Source organism: Sitophilus oryzae, unplaced genomic scaffold (assembly GCF_002938485.1).
Source record: "Sitophilus oryzae breed Bouriz unplaced genomic scaffold, Soryzae_2.0 scaffold_227_pilon_pilon, whole genome shotgun sequence".
Classification (NCBI taxonomy): Eukaryota; Metazoa; Arthropoda; class Insecta; order Coleoptera; family Curculionidae; genus Sitophilus; species Sitophilus oryzae.
Window position 1 is genome coordinate 1029551 of NW_022146782.1, and position 19887 is coordinate 1049437.

Genomic DNA, 19887 nt, shown 5'->3' on the forward strand with positions numbered 1-19887 from the left:
AGAACTTTTTATTAACATATTTTAGTATGGGCGGCTATACGTGCCTCCCGGCGCCAATCTTTTTTTAAAAGGGCTGAAAAATATATATTTTTGATTTATTTTTTAATATCTTTGAAACTATCGAAATATATTTACTCATATCTTATGATCATGTAAAGTGATCTGAAAGGAAGAAACCAAAAATGCAATAATATACAGGGTGTTCCATTTAAAAAAAATGTATCCAGATCCACTCACACTTTTTTGAGCTACCCTATAGAAGTTAAAATATTTTCCTGACACATACTTTAGGTTTGCACTTAAACAAAATTCTCAAGTTTCTTATTCTAGGAGCTACAGATGCCCGACGCACTTTTGCCGGACCCTGTATAAATCATACATAACATTTTAAATGTATTTCAAATAAATGGCTTTAAACATTTTGTATGGTTTAAAAAATTAGGAAACAAAGAGAAGAACGTTAGACATTAAAGAAACAAAGTCATCAAACAAGAGTTTTCTAAAATTCTCGACAACAGATTTTCAAATACACTGTATTTCAATTTTTTAGCATTTAGCATTTATTTTTTTTATTAAAATACAGTGTAATTAATAAGAATTAAATGTGGAATTTCATTAATTATAGTTGAGGGTTGGAACCTTTGGTGTTAAAACAACAAAATAAAACACTGCAATACTGATAATGATGTTAACGTGGTTAGCGAAACATAAGAGAAGTGTTTTGGTGTACTGTGGTGAATTCTTTTGCTTCTTCTTCTTAGGCCGCCGTCTCCCTTCGGAGGTTGGCGATCCAACTGGCTATGATAGTGCGTGAAACCGCACCTCTGAAAATTTCCAATTTCCTCTGAACCAACGACGCAGATCCTTGAGCCAGGAGTTTTGTTTGTTTGTTTTTCTTCCCACTGACCTCCTGCCCTCGATTTTGCCTTCAATGACCTGTCTGAGCACCTCGTATCGATCACCCCTCATGATGTGACCGACGTACTTCCTTTTGTAACTTCCTTTTCTTCACTGTTGGTAGCAGCTCTTTATCTTTGCCAGCCCATCCGCCTGAGCACCATCCGCCTACCCATCCAGGATATACGCAGCGTACGACGATACAAGTACATCTCAAAAGCGTTAATGCGGTTTTCCAATGTCTGATTGAGTGTCCAACTCTCAGAGCCGTAGAGAAATACTGCAAAGATGTAGCAACGCAGCATACGTATGCGCAGTTCGAGGCTTAGATCTCGGCTGGAGAAGAGGGTTTTCATGGAAGCAAAAGTACGTCTGGCCTGTTCGATCTTAGCTAAAATTTCAGTTTTGGGGTCGCAAGCGTCGCTAACGAGGGCTCCTAGATACTTTATGGACGATACTTGTTCTACTACCTTGTTGTTAATTCTGAAGACAGTCTTTTCCGGTGTTTTGGAAAATACAACAAGTTTAGTTTTGTTAACATTGACGTGTAATCCGTACTACGAAACCCCCTTCCATATTGGTCATCTTATGGCTCTCTTCTATGTCGTATGGGAAAGCGGAGAGGTACCTCAGGTCTTCCGCAACGCGAATATAGTGAATATATTTAAGAACAAAGGAAGTGCATCAGATTGCGGAAGTTACCGGGGAATTTCGCTATTGGCTATCGGCGGAAAAATTCTTGCTAAAATAATGTCAAACCGCCTGTACCCATATATAGAAAAAATCCTTCCAGAATCGCAAACGGGTTTTCGTACCAACCGCGGCACCGTCGATTCCATATTTTCCATCCGTTAACTACAGGAAAAAGTAAAAGAGCAGCAGTCTAAACTTTATGTTGCATTCATCGATCTAACAAAAGCCTTCGACTCTGTGAACAGAGATGCGCTTTGGGCAATTATGAAAAAGTTCGGAGTACCCAACAAATTTCTTACAGTGTGTAAAAGCCTCCATAACAACAAGTCACGAGTGTCACATCATGGATCACTGAGCGACCCATTCCTAACAAACACAGGAGTTAGGCAGGGATGTGTCTTAGCGCCTCTCCTATTCAACATATTCATGGCAGCGCTCTCCATTATAGTGGACAGCAAACTGCAGGAGAGAGGATTGGGCATTAGTTACCGATATGACGGCGGTCTGTTCAACATAAAAAGACTCAGGGCAAAAACACGTACAAAATTTATCACAGAACTTCAATACGCTGACGACTGCGCTCTAGTTGCAAACACGGTACAGCAATTACAAGAGATGTTGAACACATATACCTGGGCATACGAGGCTTTGGGCCTTAAGCTAAACATCGACAAAACTAAAATCATGTGCACTCCCCCGGAAGATCGCAACAATGCTATAAAAATCGGAGAACTATTGGAATATGTGGCGGAATTCATTTACCTTGGCAGTTTGATTTCGGAAAAGGCCAATATCGACTCTGAAATTCAGCACAGGATTAGTAGCGCCTCAAGAGCATTCTGGAAATTAAAAGACAGGGTTTTCTACAATCATGACTTGAGTATAAAAACAAAACTTGCAGTCTACCGAGCAATTATAATCCCCACCATGTTATATGGGAGCGAAACCTGGGTGCCGTACCGCCGACACATGAACGCATTAAACAAGTTGCAACAAAGATACCTTAGACAACTCTTAAGAGTCCGGTGGTTCCATCATGTCTCAAACGTATCGGTCCTTGAAAAAGCTAACTGCGAGAGTATTGAAGTCATGGTTACAAAATCTCGCTTAAGATGGGTTGGTCACGTATGCAGAATGCAAGAAAACCGCATACCAAAATCTCTGCTTTACGGTGAGCTTGTAGACGGTAAGAGGAGGCCGGGTGGACAACTGAAAAGGTACAAGGACATTTTCCACGAAAACTTAAAGGGAATTAACATGCAGAATGAGTGGAAAAAGGCAGCTCACAATAGAACTCAATGGAGAAGAGTTGTAAACTCAGTTAACAGCGGCAACCAAAAAGTAAAGAGGCAACAAAGCAATGAGATTTTTGAATGTCCGGAGTGCGGTAGGCAAATAACATCACGTATCGGGCTTTTCAGTCACAGAAAAGCTCATGAAAGAAAACGCCTTGCGTGACCATCTTCTTTATGTGTGTCGAATACTTGTCAGCGAGTAACGGCTGTATGTATGTATGTAATCCGTACTGCATGCTATGTTCAACGATGCAGTCCATCATGTCCTGAAGGTGTAGAATGTTGCCAGCCACTCCAGCCAGTACGACCGTATCATCTGCGAAGCGAATATTGTTGATCAGGGTACCATTGATTTTGATACCATCCTCAACGCTCTCTATGTTGAAAAGGAGTGGGGATAATACACACCTCTGCCTGTGGTGAATTAGTGTTTTATTTTGCTAATTTTATTAATTTAATAAAAATTAGAGAGGAAAAATAAGAATTCCACTGATTTAATAATGTCATATATTTTTTCTATACATCATATACATTGTTTTATAACATCTCGATTTAAATACTAGATTATTTTAAAAATTCTAAAATAATATATTTAAAGGGTTCAAAATAAATTTAGGTATATTGTTATAAAAATTTATGTAAAAATGATTTGGTCGGAAATGCTTGTTTCAGAACTTTTAAAATAATCGTATTTAAAGATGTTCTCTTGATTACTTAATCATATCAAAGCAACAACTGTTAAATACCTACTCAATAATAAAATAGATTTGCACAAGTTTCGTTTTTTTTTCTCTTTATGAAGGTATGGAAGGCATATGATTCTTAAAAAATGTATTTTCATACAACTAAGAAAACATCTGTAAGAATTTAATTTCATCAGTATAACTCAGTTATGTTTTAAAATTAATTTGGGAACAATCAGATTATTATGCAGTCTTGAATGAGAGATATATTATTTCTATTTTTTAGTAAAGGATAAACAGTTATTCTTACTATATTTTTCTAAAAAGCAATTCGTGTAGGTCGATATAAACTTTCTGATGTGAAAGAGTAAAAACATGTTCCCTAGAGCGTTACAGGAGATTTTTTATATTACAGGGTGGCCCATCGAAAACGTTCCGCAAGGCATAATGGCCAGGGTAATTTTTTTTCAGAAAATTCAAAAACACGTCAATTTTGTTTGTGAGGGGGACAACTTTTGCTTCAAAAATGAGTGCAAAATCTTCAACCCTCTGAGCGGGGGTGTCATCCCCCAATTTTTTCCAAATGGGAAGGGGGTCAAGTGGTACCGCAGTGAAAAGGGCTTTCTATTATCTAACTTTCCCGCTCCGTTTTTGAAAATCGGTCGAGTCATTGAGAAAATATGAAGGATTGAAATTTGAAAAGTTTATTTAAACATTTATCAGAGTAAATGATGAGGATAAATTCCTTCGACCAATTTGCTGTTTTTTGTTATTATTTCTAGATGTTTTCGCATTTTTTCACTTGCCACAAGGTTGAACGATCAGGTGCGGTAGTTGCTAGATAGCTGTTCCAAAGTTTACTGAATAAAATATAAGTTCGGTCACTTGTGCCGGCGGCAGGTATCAAAAGCCTCTTCACGCACGTGTTTCCCAGTGTATTACTGGTGTGTGGACTTTGGACCCAGCATACACGGCGGATCACGTTTGGCGTATTACTCTGATTTTGGCGTTATTACAGAGTGGTCTCGCATGCATATGGAATTATTTTTCAAGTGGTTATTTAATTTTCATTGCAAAGTGTTACTGATCACATTAGCCTTAGTTAATTATTTATTAGTTTATTATAAAAAAAGCATAATTATTTTTATTATTTCTTAAAAATAATATTGAGTTTTTCGCCACTGGAAAAAAAAATATTTAAAATATCTAATTAGAATTATTCAAGAACACTTAATTTTTTTACACGAAAAATCATATACTGGGTGTGTCTCAAAAGTGGCTTATCCCCTATAACTTTTTTATTTTTTCAGATAAAAAAACGAGATTTGGTGTGTTAGTATATGACCTAAATTAGGATTGATTAACGTTTTAAATTTTTTTCGGTCACTTCCGGTTTCACCGAAAATGACTACAACTTTTGATTTTTAAACGGCAACCTCGGCATTTTTCTACTTTATTCGATAAAAAATGACACTCTGAATAGAATGACATATCATATGTCAACTTTTGGCATTCTAGCTTAAAAAATTTTTTTTAAAATTTCAATATTGAGTGCCATAGCTCTTTTAAAAACAAAACTTAATCGAGGAGTCCAGGAAAAAATAGATTTGATCGTCTAATGTTTTCCATGTCTTGTCTTGGCCGGTTAAAAGATGTCCAAATGGTAATTTTAACCATATCTTATTTTTTTTCAAATGGAAAGAGGATTGCTCATTAGTATATTTGGAAAAAGTATTTTTTTACGAATAATTTCATGCCACACACTTGGTATTTCGAGTCAAATTGTCGTTATAAACCGCGTGTTACACTTTCAAATAAATCTTATGTGAAACTGTTAAAAGCTGAGATATGATATGTCTTTCTACTCAGAGTATCATTTTCTATCGAATAACGTAAAAAAAATACCGAGGATACCATTTAAACATCAAAATTTGTTGACATTTAATAGTATCAGCTTTGAATTTTTTAGTGTACGTAATTCGTGTTGGAAAACCATATTACGCACTCATGGAATACTGCACTCGTGCGTAATATTATTTTTTCCAAAACACTCGTTACGTAATATACTTTTACATTATTTACTGTTGATATTGTGTAGCTTTATTTTTTGTGTTTGTTTTTAAAATGTATTTTATCTTTTTTTATCTTGCCATGTCTAAATATTTATATGTAATACACCAATAAACTGATGGTATATTTTTTCTTTTGTAGATTTACCATTAGGTATTTTTGAAATACCCCACGTTCCCCTGCACCTTGTCGCACATTGCGATCGGTAAAAATTCGGCTTCTATTTACCCCGGCTTCCACTCCTGTTTTCATCGAAATCCGGCGTATCGGACGAGGCGGCTTCTGGCTTTTGATACGCGATCTTCAAAGTGCCGATGCTAAGTGACCGAACTTATATTTTATTCTGTAAACTTTGGCTGTTCTGTGACTTGTGCGTTGAAGTTCTTCTCAATACCGTTAAACTTTTTAACAATTATGGTGTACCCACTTGCAGAAAAAGTAGAAATAATCGAACTTTATTTTAAAAATAATGAATGTGGCAATCGGGTTGCGCAGATATTCAATGAACGCCATCCTAACAAACACCTTTATGGCAAAATTGTTCGTGAGTTAGCAGCAAAATTTCGCGAAACTGGTTCCGTTATGAATAAAAAGAGGCAGAGTGAAAATCCTGTATTAAATGGAGCTATGGAAGGTATTCGTATTAGGCCAAGTTGCCAAGTACGCTGAGTACAATAAAATTAGCCAATGAGACCGGCGTGAATCGTACAACCGTCCAAAGGATATTAAACAAAGTTCCACCCCTACAAGATTCAGTTGGTACAAGAACTCAACGAAGACGTTTTAAAATAAAGTAAAATAAAGTTTATTTTTAGAATTTTTTGAAAAAAAAAATACTCTGGCCGTTATGCCTTGCGGAACGTTTTCGATGGGCCACCCCGCATACAAGAGCATGATATTAACATCCGATATCTTAAAGGGTGTAAACCTAATAACTTATGTGATAATAAATGATAAATATATGATAGTTAAAGCTAAAACCTAAAAATAAGGAAATCTAAAAGTAGATATCATAAATTACACATCACACTGTAAACAATCAAAAAAATTAAAAGCTTTGTACAAGTAAATTTAAAGAACTATTAATTCATCTATATTCTAATTACTAAGAAATTATGATAGCTATACAGCGCTCAGAATTTTTTTAAGCGTTTCCAAATATTTTTTTCTCATGACCGAAAACAAAAAAATAGTTTTAGAATCTAGAGAGTTAAATGATTAATGTGTTTTAAACTCAGAATTCTTGTTACAAAAAAATAATAAATACTGACCACATAAAAAAATAGCTTGCTTTTTACTCCTAGTAGTTTAGGTAACTAAAATTATACATAAATAATAATAAAATGCTATTCTATTAATTACATTATTATGGCATTAAGGGTGTAGTCGAAGATTGTCTGTGATACATTTGATTTTGTATAAAACAATTAAAAAATCACAGCTGATTTTTGTTAACCGAATTAGATAAATACATATATCGAACAAAAATGGGTATTTTAAATTAGATGCTAATAATAATCCTATAACATAACAAGTCTATTAATTATAATGTAAAGAATGACGTTATCTAAATGATATCAAAAATAAATACAAATTAAACATCTGCTAAAAGTTTGCTAACCTCTACAATTTCTTTTTTGGAAAATGAATATATTCAAGTAGTTTGTAAGCCCTATTAAATATTAAATACTTTGGTTTTATTTTTTTTCTTCAAAATAACAGTTCTCCCAGTTACAAGCTGCCTAGGATACAGTTCGTGGATAAAAATAAATTATATTTTCCATATTTGTTCCCAATTTGAATCCTACGATAGTTGCCTAAATTGGAAGTATACTAGGAAGAACGTAGCGACACTTAGTAGGCACGTTGATGAATAAAGGTGTGTACTTGCAGAGACGGATTCTGAAAAAAATATATGATTTTAGATTTAATACAGCAACAGTGTATAACGTCATTAATAAAAATATGAAACTGAATATGATATATCGAAAATTTTAGTTTTTAAGTTTAACTTTTTATGAAAGTTTCTGGTTTTCCAATGATAAAAAAAAACACGTGGACAATTTGACATGTTTAATTAAGGTTTCTACGCTATTACAGTATTTTCTTGCATAATGAGGAAGATGCATATATTTTATTTTTCGCCAGAAACTGTTCAATTTATTAGAATAAATATGTGTAAATGCAAAAAAAAAACTTTTTTCTTGAAAGCAGTACCACAATTTTATAAAACGGGCCATTAAAATACTATGGACAACGCAAACGACGCCTCGCGAATTGAAACGATATTCTATTGGTCTGACGTCACCCGCCGTTTTCGTCAACGCGCGATGGCCAGCAGCAGCCAGACGTGTTCCGTTTATATACGTATTTAGGTGGCGTACTAAGACATTTTTGTTGCTTTTAGCGTTGATTGAAGGAGCTTTTTATGCTTTTTTGTGCAGTTATTATTTGTATGTGTTGTGTGTTCTGAGAATTTTTAAGTAATGGCAGATTCCGGGTTTGTAAAAGCACAATCAGATAACTAGCCAAAAGTCGATGCTTTTATGTTGGCTGCTTTTATAAATACAAATTCCCAATTTATTAGTGCTGAATTACGAGGAAAAAAACAGAGAGGTATGGAACATTTATTCTTTGTAGTACTGAGGCATATTTAAGTATAAGTAGGTACCTATACTGTTACGAACATTTATATAGTTATAAATATTAATGTTATAAACTTATTTTTCGGATCAGATAGGGAGACGTATGGAGATAATGCTGTAGGTTATGTAGAAGTAAAAAGAGACAAAAATATTTGTTTAGTACGTGGAAAAGTAACTCCAGAGCATAGCGTGAAAAAGAAAGTTTTTTTTTATATATTGACACCCCCTTACCTTTGTTATTTTTAAAGATTGTTTTTTTTAAGAAATTATAGGAAATAAATTGTTTATCAGTAATAAAAATATTATACAAGGTGTCCCATAAGCAAACGCCAAAATTAAGTTACTTTTTTAAGTGAAACACCCTATATATTTTTGGGTTCTTCGGAAATTTCTACATATTCTAGATATATTTCATGTATAATATCCTATACCTATCTTCAAATGTTTACGAAATATTGACAGTTGAAAAGCGAAAAATACCTACAATTTTCTGGACCACCTTTTTTGAGACACCCTGTATATCTAGAATTAATTTTAAAAGAGAGTATATGAAAAACCATGCAACTTTTTTATTTAATGTTTTCTTCTAAAACTTGCAGTTAAGGCTGTATGTGGATGTCAAAATATAATGAATAACCCTATACACATTCAAATTTCATATACCTATGTAAGGCAATATACATAAATATATGAACTTACATCAAAATGATCTTCACAACAATAAATCGTAAAAATAGAGGATAATTTAACGTTTTTCTTTTCATCTCTTCTCATGGCCTTGGACCATTTTTTTCTGTTTTCGCTCATCCATTACTATTTATAAATATCACTAAATATTAATTATGTATTAATTAACCCAAATAACTAAAATTTTGACTCGGATTCAACAGCGTTTAAAAGCAAACTGTGTAAAATAAACACGCGTCTGGCTCCACTCAACCAGAAGAACGGCGGGTGACGTCACAGCGGCAAGGCGCGGTAGAGAGCGTTTGCCAGGCCATTTAAATTAACAATATTTAATTATTTTATATTAGAGGCATTTCTTAACCGATATCAACGATTTTTTTTTATTCACTTATCCATTAACTACCACATGGTACTCAGTAATTACCACATGGTATGCAGTAATAATGCAGTAATTATTGTATGTTTCACCCACTTTCATTTTGTATGGATCTATGCAGACCTTAAGACAGTGTTCCTGACATTACACAGTCAACAATAGTCAAGTAGCCATTTAATGAACGGGTTCACGACGGACTTTCGTTCTTTTTGGCTGATGAAGACTTCTCCTGCCATAGTCATCTGCATCCACTTCTGTTAGTCTGGAGAATACCTACCTACCTGTTTACATCATAAGAAACTATATACAGATAAGTCTCTCTCTTAAGTTTGATGCACAAGGTACGCTTTTATTTTATAAATTTTGAGACAACAGATTTAATAACCTGGTAAATTATCACTAATTATCCCACATATTGTAGTCAAAATTATTTTTTATTTAACGTTATAAGTTATAATTTGATTCGTACAGTACACTCTTACTTAGCTATGATATTTTATATGAAAATTATTAACATGTATTCATTTTAAAGGTTTTTGTACACGACATGTTTCGAAACATCATCGTATTGAGACATACATAAATTTCACCTGTTTTTATCAAGTAGCTTACTTAGTTCAAAGAATAGTTACTAAATTCGAATCTATTTAAAATAACTTGCGGTTTTATTGGGATCACTGTGACTAATTGATGATACTTGTGTTCGTTTTCAATAAATGTTTAATGTAGGATAGTTATTTCTGACTTTTATTCCTGATAAACATAATAGACCCTTAATGCTGTTGATTACCTTATTTTAGCTATGTTGTGATATCGTAATTTTCTTTTTGGTTTCTTACTTTACCACTCTCATAAACAAAGTAAGTGGCGCCCTTTTCACTGTCTTTGACCATACCTATTTGAATTCTTAACATCAATATTAAAATCTCTGCAGCCTATATATTATCATTTTTTTTATTTTTTAACAACATTAGAAAGTTACTGTGAGTCAGAAGCCTTACCTACGAACCCAGTTTTCCTCTAACCCTGAGCAACGGATTTTTTTTTTCATTCTATTTGGGTAACGACAGAAAAATCGTCACAGATTGTTATCTAAAAGCTACACAAGTTTATTTTCAGTTCAGTTTGTTAAGATAACGATGGAAAACAAAATTATCTGGTTAAATTAAATTAAATAAAATAATAATACTTTTTAAACAAGATTGATTAATGTTAATGTGTAGAAAATAAGCAAATCTAAAGGTAGAATATTTAGTTAGGTACATAAAAAACTAGCAAAGTGTAGCATGCGAAAAAAAACGCATCATTGTATCTCCACTCATAAACGAGAAATCCCAGATATCCCAAATCCCAAAAAACGCACGAAAATGAGACACCCTGTACCCATGTGATGCGCAGTAGTGAACGCAACCTACCGGCGCGGCAGCCAGATCATCCTAAACCTATCTAATAATTGATTACTACAATAATCCTTCAAAACAAATGAAAGTATCAAATTCTACTTATATACACTACGGATCATAAACCCATAAACGCTATCCGTTCTGGTGATAAAAAAGCAAATATTTAATACTTTACTATCAGAATATAAACGAAAAAAAAATAAAAAAGTTGCACCCCAGCCGGTACCAAAATAATTAGTTTTTTGCACTACAATAATAAATAATACCAAAAATCAAAGAGTTAAAACCAAAAATCAACCGACAAAATATGAAACGGAATCTAACCCAATATCTAAGTATGTACAGCTGATGAAGTAAACAAAAGTCCGCCCGTAGGCTGATCTTTTAATAGAAGGCATTGGCCAGACGGCCTGCACGCTGTTCCAGAGAGCATAATAAAAGATATATCAAAGAACCAGACGTCTTAACATACTTTCTCGAAAACGTAGCAAGCTCTTAGACTATTGTTAGAGTATTATGTTTATCATTGTTTTACAAAAATATTTATCTGTAATGAGTCTATGAATTATTTTTAAAATTTTCGATATACCATAATATTAATGATGCTAATAAAGAAAAATTAAACTACCTCCAACCGTTCCTTCGCTTCTATGCTGTGCAGGCGTATCTAGTGATGGATCTGTGGTGAAAAAAAAATAATAAAATAAAAGAAAATTAAAATGCACTTAATAAAAGTGACATTAAAATGTAAGTACAGCAACAAAATTGAATAAATTAAGAAAAACAATGCCTAAGTGTTTGTTTGATGGTCATATACAACGATGATGAATGATTAAATTAATTTGTTGTGTTAATTAATGCAAAATATACATCAATTATCCCAGTAAAAGTTTTATTTTGATCAGAAAATACTATTTGATTATATCTATTCAATTATTTATTATTTTTGATATAATTAATACTAATTTTTTGTTTTAATATTGTTTTTGAATTGTTTTTTGAATTTTTAACTTCAAATAGCTCTTTGATAAAATTTTATTATAATCTTAAAAACTCCGAGTTTACAAATAACCTTATTCAAAAAAAAAATCTTCACTCGATTCTTCATTTTCCACTAAATTTTGTTTTAAAAGGTTAAAAAATATTCCCAAAACTTCTTGTTACCTATTATTAATATCAGACATAGTTAATTTACTAAACAATGTGTAAACAAGTACCTTGAGCTTTTGGTTTCGGCTCTTTTTTGTTGTGCTTTGATTTCTGATGATGTGCGCCATGCTTAGCTAAAAAATGTGCAGAAAAAGAACACATAAGCAAACAAAAACACAAATACAGATGAAAATTCGCGAAATGATGTAATTGATATAGATGTTACAGCTTTTGTTTCAATCAAATATTGCTCATTTGTCCGCAATCATTGGAATGCAGAAATTTAAATGATGTAAACGGTATTGGAATTTGCAATTATTTCCCGGAGTTGGCATACGGTAAAAAAGAATACATTTTTAGCCAAATTAAATATATACAATATATGTTCAGAGTAAACCACTAAAGTGCTAAAGTTGATTTGTTTTTATAAACATATATTATGAAATAAAACAGTTAATATTATACAGGGTGGCGCCTCTCATCTCCAAGGAGAACGACAGTTTGTAATGAAATGAAATTTTGTGAGCATATGTAGGTTAATTCAGTAGTAGTGGGAACTATCGAATGAATACTATCGAAACATTCGATAGTTGCAATTCATTCGAATAATTCGATAGTTAGTATGGATTTTAGTTGTCGCCCGGCGACGTAGGTTTCTTTCCGAGAAACCCGACAGCGGTCGGTGGCAATGCTATGAAAGAAGCGGGCATCTTTGATTTTTTGCGGAGTCAAATAAAGATAAGGACACATTAATTTTTTTATTGAGGTGCTAGTATTTACACAGAAAATACATTATGAAGGGCGCTGTTGCCATATATTCATATTAGTTGATATTAGCCTTTTAGCAAGAAAATTATTCTTTAGCATTAGTTAGTTAGGGATAGTATGTCTATATGTTTTGCATTTTTTTATTAATATTCTGTTGTTACACTGCAATAATACTTTTTATTTTGGATGTAGGAAAATGATTTTTAATGTTTTTAAGCAAAGACTGGTTTAATAAATAATAATAACAGTAATAATTTGTGATACCTATTAACAACAAAATTTAAAATCATTTAATAATATAAACTTTTTTTTTAAGTAGCAGCTTAATATAAACAATAAATAGAAGTCAAAAGTATTTATATTAGATCCTATTTAAAAATAATATAGTCAAAATAAAAACACTAAATCACCACAATACACCAAAACACTTTTACTTTTACACTGTTGCAGTGTAAAAGTAAAAGTGTTTTGGTGTATTGTGGTGATTTAGTGTTTTTATTTTGCTGTTTAACACCAAAGGTTCCAACCCTCAACTGTAATAATATAGTCTCTAAATGTGGCAACGTTGGTTTATTAAATAATAATAATTACAGAACTAATTTGTTATATCAACAACAAATTTTAAAATCATGAAATATAAACATTTATTAATTTTCTAAGCAAGCAGGGTAATGGAAGGAAAATATAAATAAAAAATTAGAAATCAAAATTATTTATATTACTTTTTATTACTTTATATTACTATTTAAAAATAATATTTACTTTTACTGGCATTTACTTTAAAAAATAAATGAAATATTTCTTTGCAAAAAACTACATGTAAGAGAATTAGCATAAACAAAATACAAACATCTTTTTTTTAAATTGGCAAGTGTAAAACTTTCAATTTAATTTTCTCACCCCACATTTACTTAACCACATTACTTAAATATGATTATTAAGTTCAACTAATTCATATTATTAAAACATCTAAAAAACAAATATGTATTTTTAAAATTAATTCTAAGTTCATCTCATCTCTCTTAAAAATTGCTACTTCTCAAAATTTTCCATTAAAAAATAGACCATATACCATATAAAATAAAATAATTGAAAGATCGGGCTACGGAAAATCACACAAATTTTCGGGAAAATTTTGACACCTGCACACGCACATAATCGTCAATTAAAAAAACTACTATTTTAATATCTTAAATATTTTAATAAACGCAAAAATAGTACAGTATTTATAAGGCGAAGTTATAAAAATTTGGAAGAACTAATAATGCACTGACGCACACAAAAATCAAACGAATACTAAATTTCATTTATCAAAAGCATTCGATAGTCGTGGCTCAACGATAACCATTTAGTCGCACGGCGAGGTTGTCACATATGCTTTAGTATACAAATGAATGAATGATTTTATTCGAATAAAACCATTGGATAGTTGAAATCATTCATTCAGTAACCATTCGATAGTCTAATTCATTCGACAGTTCCCATCGCTAATTCAGAGCACTTTTTAAAAATATAGAGAGTTCTACAGGGGTCCCCAAAAAAAGTTACATATCAGAGTTGTGTTTTTTGTAATGGAACACCCTATGTCAGTTAAAACAAAGAAAATTCTCAGAAATTTGCAAACTTATCCTACATCAGAGATAATTGATATGGTTCTATTAGGTGGTAAATGCAGTGTGCATTCACCAATTAATAGAATACTTAAATACTCCTGATTTTATCTAGTCTGTGTTTCCTTATGGGGAAGACAGTGTTTACAAAACTCGCCCAACTAGTGTCGACAACATGAGAGAAATTATCGTAGCTGCTTTTCGAGGTAGAACTCCACATATGCCTTTTAAAATGAAAAGATCCTTTTGAAAAGACAATCATTTTATGCAGTTAACAGGAAAGGAAGCATTATGAGCATTTGATTTCATCCAGCTAATTTTTGTCGCATAATTATAGGTAGGTATATATAGTTTTAATTCTGTAATAGTAATTAAATTATGTTTTAAACGCGTATCTTTTTATTACCCTTGAGTATTTTACTCTACAATCTTTAATTTTTGTTAAATTAACAAAAGGTATATCACATAGCCACCTAGATTTTTTACAAATAATAAAGATTTACTGAGGCAAAATCATAAAAATTAAAATATCTGGGAAAATCTTTGTCTGAGCGGTAGGCAACCTTAATAATATTTTGAGGATATATAAATTCCTCATTGAACACCGAACAAATATACTGGGTGTTCCATTTAAAATAAAGGAGTAACTTGCTTTTAAAAGTGACTAATTTTCCATATTAATTTTGTCTTACCCTGTATAAATTTTCGAGTCAAATTTCAATTTGGTTTAACATACAATGGTTACTGTAATTAAATATCGGGCTATACAAGGTCAACTAAAATTTAGGTAGCTGTTATCAAAATTAAAAATTTACTATACATTTTCACAAAATGTAAAATATGTCAAAATCCTTAGATTTTAGGTATATGCTTCTTTAATAAAACTCACATTTATTTTTTTTCGTATAATCGGAAAATCAATTAATATATAGGGTGTTCCATTAGAAAAAACACAACTTTGATGTGTAACTTTTTTTGTGGACACCCTGTATAATTCTATATATTTTTATAAAATGCTTTCAGTTAACCTACATATGCTGCCAAAATTTCATTTCGATAAAAACTACCGTTCTCCTTGGAGCTTCCGCGGGGTATGAGAGGCGCCACCCTGTACTTTATATTTATTTCCGCTGTTGAATATAATTGTAAATCTTTAGTATCAAAATTATAGTTGAGGGTAAGAATCTTTGGTTAACAGCAAAATAAAACTCTAAATTAGCCATACCATTCAATTCACCAAAACCAAAACACTTTAACGACTACAGATTCTCGGGAATGAAGATAAAGTCTCTATATCAGAAGAACCTAGTTCTGGCACTATACTTTGCGAATGATATGTATTCGAACAGCGAATTTTTGTCACATATACATACATTTTAAAATAAATCCCTGCGTTTAGCGGTCTAATCGATTCACACGAAATTACTTCAAAAATCGGTCCAACATTTAAATTGATGAATATATAGGGTGGTCCGAAATGTATTTCGGAAACTTTGGCAACATATTCTGCAGATAAAAATAAGTAAAACAGTTCTTATAAATGTATGTTCTAAAATGCTTAGTTTCGGTGATACAGGGTGTAGAAGTTTCATTTTTATTTCTATTTTTTCCAAATAATTTCTGAAGTAACGTCAATATTTGGATGAAAATTGATGTTTTTTAAATCTTCTTCTTTCTTCTTTCTCAGCCTGGTTCCATCCAGTGTTGGATATAGGCCTCTTCTAGGTTTTGCCATGCTTCGCGATCTCTAGTCAATCTTATCCATTGTCTTCCCGCCACTGCCCTGACGTCATCGACCCATCTCTTTTTTGGTCGGCCCACACTTCTTGTTGTTCCCCTAGGTCTCCATAGGATTATTTTTTGGGGCCATCGGTCTGGATCCTGTCTTGCCACATGTCCTATCCATTGCCACTTCAGACTTGCCACTCTTTTTAACGACATCTATTAATTTTGTTTTTTGGCGTATGTGGGTATTCCGTATTTTTCCCTAATGGTGACTCCCAACATGATTCTTTCCATGGCTCTTTGTGCTACTCGTAGTTGTTCTGCTGTTTTTCGGGTAATTGCCATAGTCTCTAAGCCATACGTAAGCACAGGTAGAATGCAGCTGTCGTAAGCCTTTTTCTTTAGGTTCATGGGCACCTTTTTATCCTTGAAAATATTGCTCATATTTCCAAATGCTACCCATGCCAAATGGATCCTGCGTTTGATCTCCGTATTTTGGTTTTCCTTGCCCAGCTTGATTTTATGACCTAAATATATATAATGGTCTACGTTTTCAATAATAACGTTGTCAACGGTAATGTTATGGATATTGTTGCTCATTATCTTGGTCTTCTTCAAGTTCATTTTAAGGCCAATTTTCTGGGATTGGTCATTTAGCTCATTTAGCATGGTGTTTAGTTCTTGAATGTCGGTGCTCAGCAAGACAATATCGTCTGCGAACCTCAGATGGCTAAGGTGTACCCCATCGATGTTTAGACCTCTATTTTCCCATTCTAATTTCTTGAAGACATTTTCCAGTGCCAGTGTAAATAACTTGGGAGAGATGGTATCTCCTTGTCTCACGCCCTTGCCGAGTAGTATTTTTTCTGTTTTGAGGTCATCATCTAATTTAACTTGGAAGGTTGCACTATCATAGATATTTTTAATAATGGAATAATATCTGGAATCAATTCTCGCGTCCTCCATTGCAGCTAGAAATGACCAGGTTTCGATGCTGTCAAAGGCTTTTTGGTAGTCTACAAAGGCCAAATGTAGAGGTATATTGTATTCTGTTGTTTTTTCAATGACTGTTTTAATTGTTTGTAGATGATCGATGGTACTAAAACCTTTTCGAAAGCCTGCCTGTTCTATTGGCTGATAGGAATCTAGTTTCGTAGACAGTCGGTTGTTGATAATCCTAATGAAGAGCTTGTATAGATGCGAGAGAAGGCTTATTGGTCTATAATTCTCTATATTTGTAAAATCTCCTTTTTTGTATAATAGCACAACTTCTGCGTTTTTCCATGCGTCCGGGATTCTACCCTCCATCAGACATTTATTTAACAATACTTCCACGGCATCCACTAATGGTTTTCCGCCCATCTTCAGAATTTCAGGTGTAATACGATCTTCTCCTGGGCTTTTGCCATTTTTTATTTGTTGAAGTGCGTATTTAATTTCTGTGGTTGATATTTCTGGCATATCTTCTGATCCTCCGTTTGTGATGTGTTTTTGTACTCTATCTTTGTTTGGTATAACAGACTGATAAAGTTGTTCGTAGAATTTGTGACTTTCATTTCTAATTTCATGTTTGTCTGTTGTTATCGTGCCATGTGTGTTTCTTATTTTTATTATTTTTTGTTTTCCGCGCATTTGCTTGCGTCTTAACACTTTCATGCTTCTATTTCAAAATTTGGTTTCTCTTATAACCCCTAAGATCTTTTCTTATTTCTCTTTTAGTTGTTTTATTTAAGGTGTCATATTCTGGGGCATATCTGTCAGTCTTTCTTCTTTCCCTTATTAGTTTTGTCGTTTCTGGTTTTAATTTAGTTTAAATCACATGATTAAAAATAGTGAAATTATAGTTTACTAGCTTCACTAAGTGATTGACCTTAATGGAAGATTACAATTATTATTATAAAAAACAACGTGCCATGCTTCAATAATTCACCCCTTCACCTTAATGGTTTACTATGACCATATTTCTAAACACGCGTATAAAGTAATACATATTTATAAATGATACAATAATTAAAACATAAAATGTATTTTTGAAACACGTTAGAAACAATGAATTGCAGATAATGTGAATGGGTTATGTGTGCGTACATTTATGTGAACGTTTTGAATATTAAGTGGCGATGTTAAAAACCAATCAAAAAAGTCATCAAAAGTTAGGCAATAAACGCAGTACTTACTTCCTTCGAATGGCATTATTTCCGAGTAGTTGGACCACCCGTGAGAATTTTTCGACCGGGCTCGGGTCTCGTAAATTCCGGGGTCCAAATTTTTCAATGTGTGCTTGATCAAATAAACATCGTTTTCTCCAGCACTGACGGCCGGACTAATTGTTTTCCACGTAGTTTCCTATAAAAAAAGACAATACGTTAATAATATCGATCAGTCATTCAGTCAATCAGAAGTGTACTCTAAATGAAAAAAAAAATAATCGTAATGTTCTAATTAAAAATCAAATTTCTAATTACACTATAGTTGGCAAAACACTACTACTTCTATATACCGGGTGTTGCATAGGCAATCCCATGTAAATTTTAATGGGGTCAATTATTGGCTTCCCTAATTATTTTAGAGAATAATTCTATTTAGGTTTATTGAAGAGCACTAAAGCCCACATTCGAAAGAATAATTTTAGATATTTTTGATTAGCTCGTTTACGAGTTATCGCCGATTTCTTTTTAAATATTTCTCCTTTCTTATGGCCCTGTATTTACATATGAGCACCAGTCAAGGTAAAAGATAACTGTCAAATGAAGTTGTCATTTCAGAAATTTACATATTTAGTGCTTTATTATTATTGACAACTCATTCCTACATCGGAAATCTTAAAGATGTATTTATAAATACAAATTAATATGAATTAAAGTAAAATAAAGTAATCAGTTACAAGGTTAATTATAGTATTATTGCAATATTCAATAACTTATTAATGTAGGTACTATTAAATTGTTAGAACTTTAGGATTTAAGATGTTCAAATATTCCTCCATCGACTGTTAGACAATAACCCAGGCGATCATAAAATTCTCTTCTTACATTCGCTAGTTGGTAAACTGGAATTCTATTGCATTCGGCAGAAATAGCATTTTTTAACTCGTCTAGATTTGGATATTTTTTATCCTTGTATATCCTGTTTTTTAAATGGCCCCAGAGAAAGAAATCATTTGGCGAAATATCAGGAGACCTTGCTGGCCAATTTACTGTATGGTTTAGTAGTGCCGGGCAGCCATCCATCCATAGCGGCATCATATAAAGCAGGTAAAATATGATTTTCGAGTAGTTCCAAATAATATTCTGCATTTAAATTTCGCTTAAGGAATAATGGCCCGATAATATTGTGACCGAATATCCCTACCCAAACATTTACTTTCTGTGGATATTGCGTCCTTGTTTCGACAAACCTGTGTTGGTTTTCTTTGTTCCAATATCGACAATTTTGAACATTGGGTTCATTATTTAAGGTAAACTCGTAAGGTAAGGTAAAAAGTGAAACATATGTTTTTTAAAAATTCCCTATCCGTGTTTGCTCTTTCCATCATATCAAAACAAAACGCCTGCCGCCGTATTTCGTCCCCATCTCGTAGCTCTTGGTGCTTTTCATGTTTGAAGAAATAGTATTTATGTCGTTTCAAAATTCGAAACGCTGTAGTGTGATCTATTCCTATTTCATCCTCAAGTTTCCTTGTACTGATCTTTCCATCGTTCTCTTCCACGCACAATAAAACTTCCAAGTCGGTATCATTTCTTGCATCTTCTCTTTGTTCCTGCCTTGCCTCACATCTGCAGTTATTTATTAGGGTACCTTTGATCTCAAATCTCTGGATATTCCTTGCGATTGTAGATTTTCCAGGTATCGGTCTATTCGGATACAGAGCAGCAAACATGTCCGA

General features: G+C 32.8%; 1 protein-coding gene across 3 annotated transcripts in view; it reads right to left on the reverse strand.

Annotated features, from left to right (window-relative positions):
* Positions 1 to 6520: 6520 nt before the first annotated feature.
* LOC115884368 (lachesin-like) overlaps positions 6521 to 19887 on the reverse strand; it is a 94111-nt gene continuing 80744 nt past the window's right edge. Inside the window, exons 7-10 of one of the 3 annotated variants that reach the window (XM_030902926.1) lie at positions 18179 to 18347; positions 11967 to 12032; positions 11378 to 11428; positions 6521 to 7540 (exon numbers count right to left, since the gene is read on the reverse strand). In XM_030902926.1, coding sequence (XP_030758786.1) covers positions 7443 to 7540; positions 11378 to 11428; positions 11967 to 12032; positions 18179 to 18347 — 384 coding nt within the window. In that variant the 3' untranslated portion in view covers positions 6521 to 7442. The remainder of the gene's footprint in view (positions 7541 to 11377; positions 11429 to 11966; positions 12033 to 18178; positions 18348 to 19887) is intronic. The other 2 variants (XM_030902927.1, XM_030902928.1) reach the window with 2 other exon arrangements.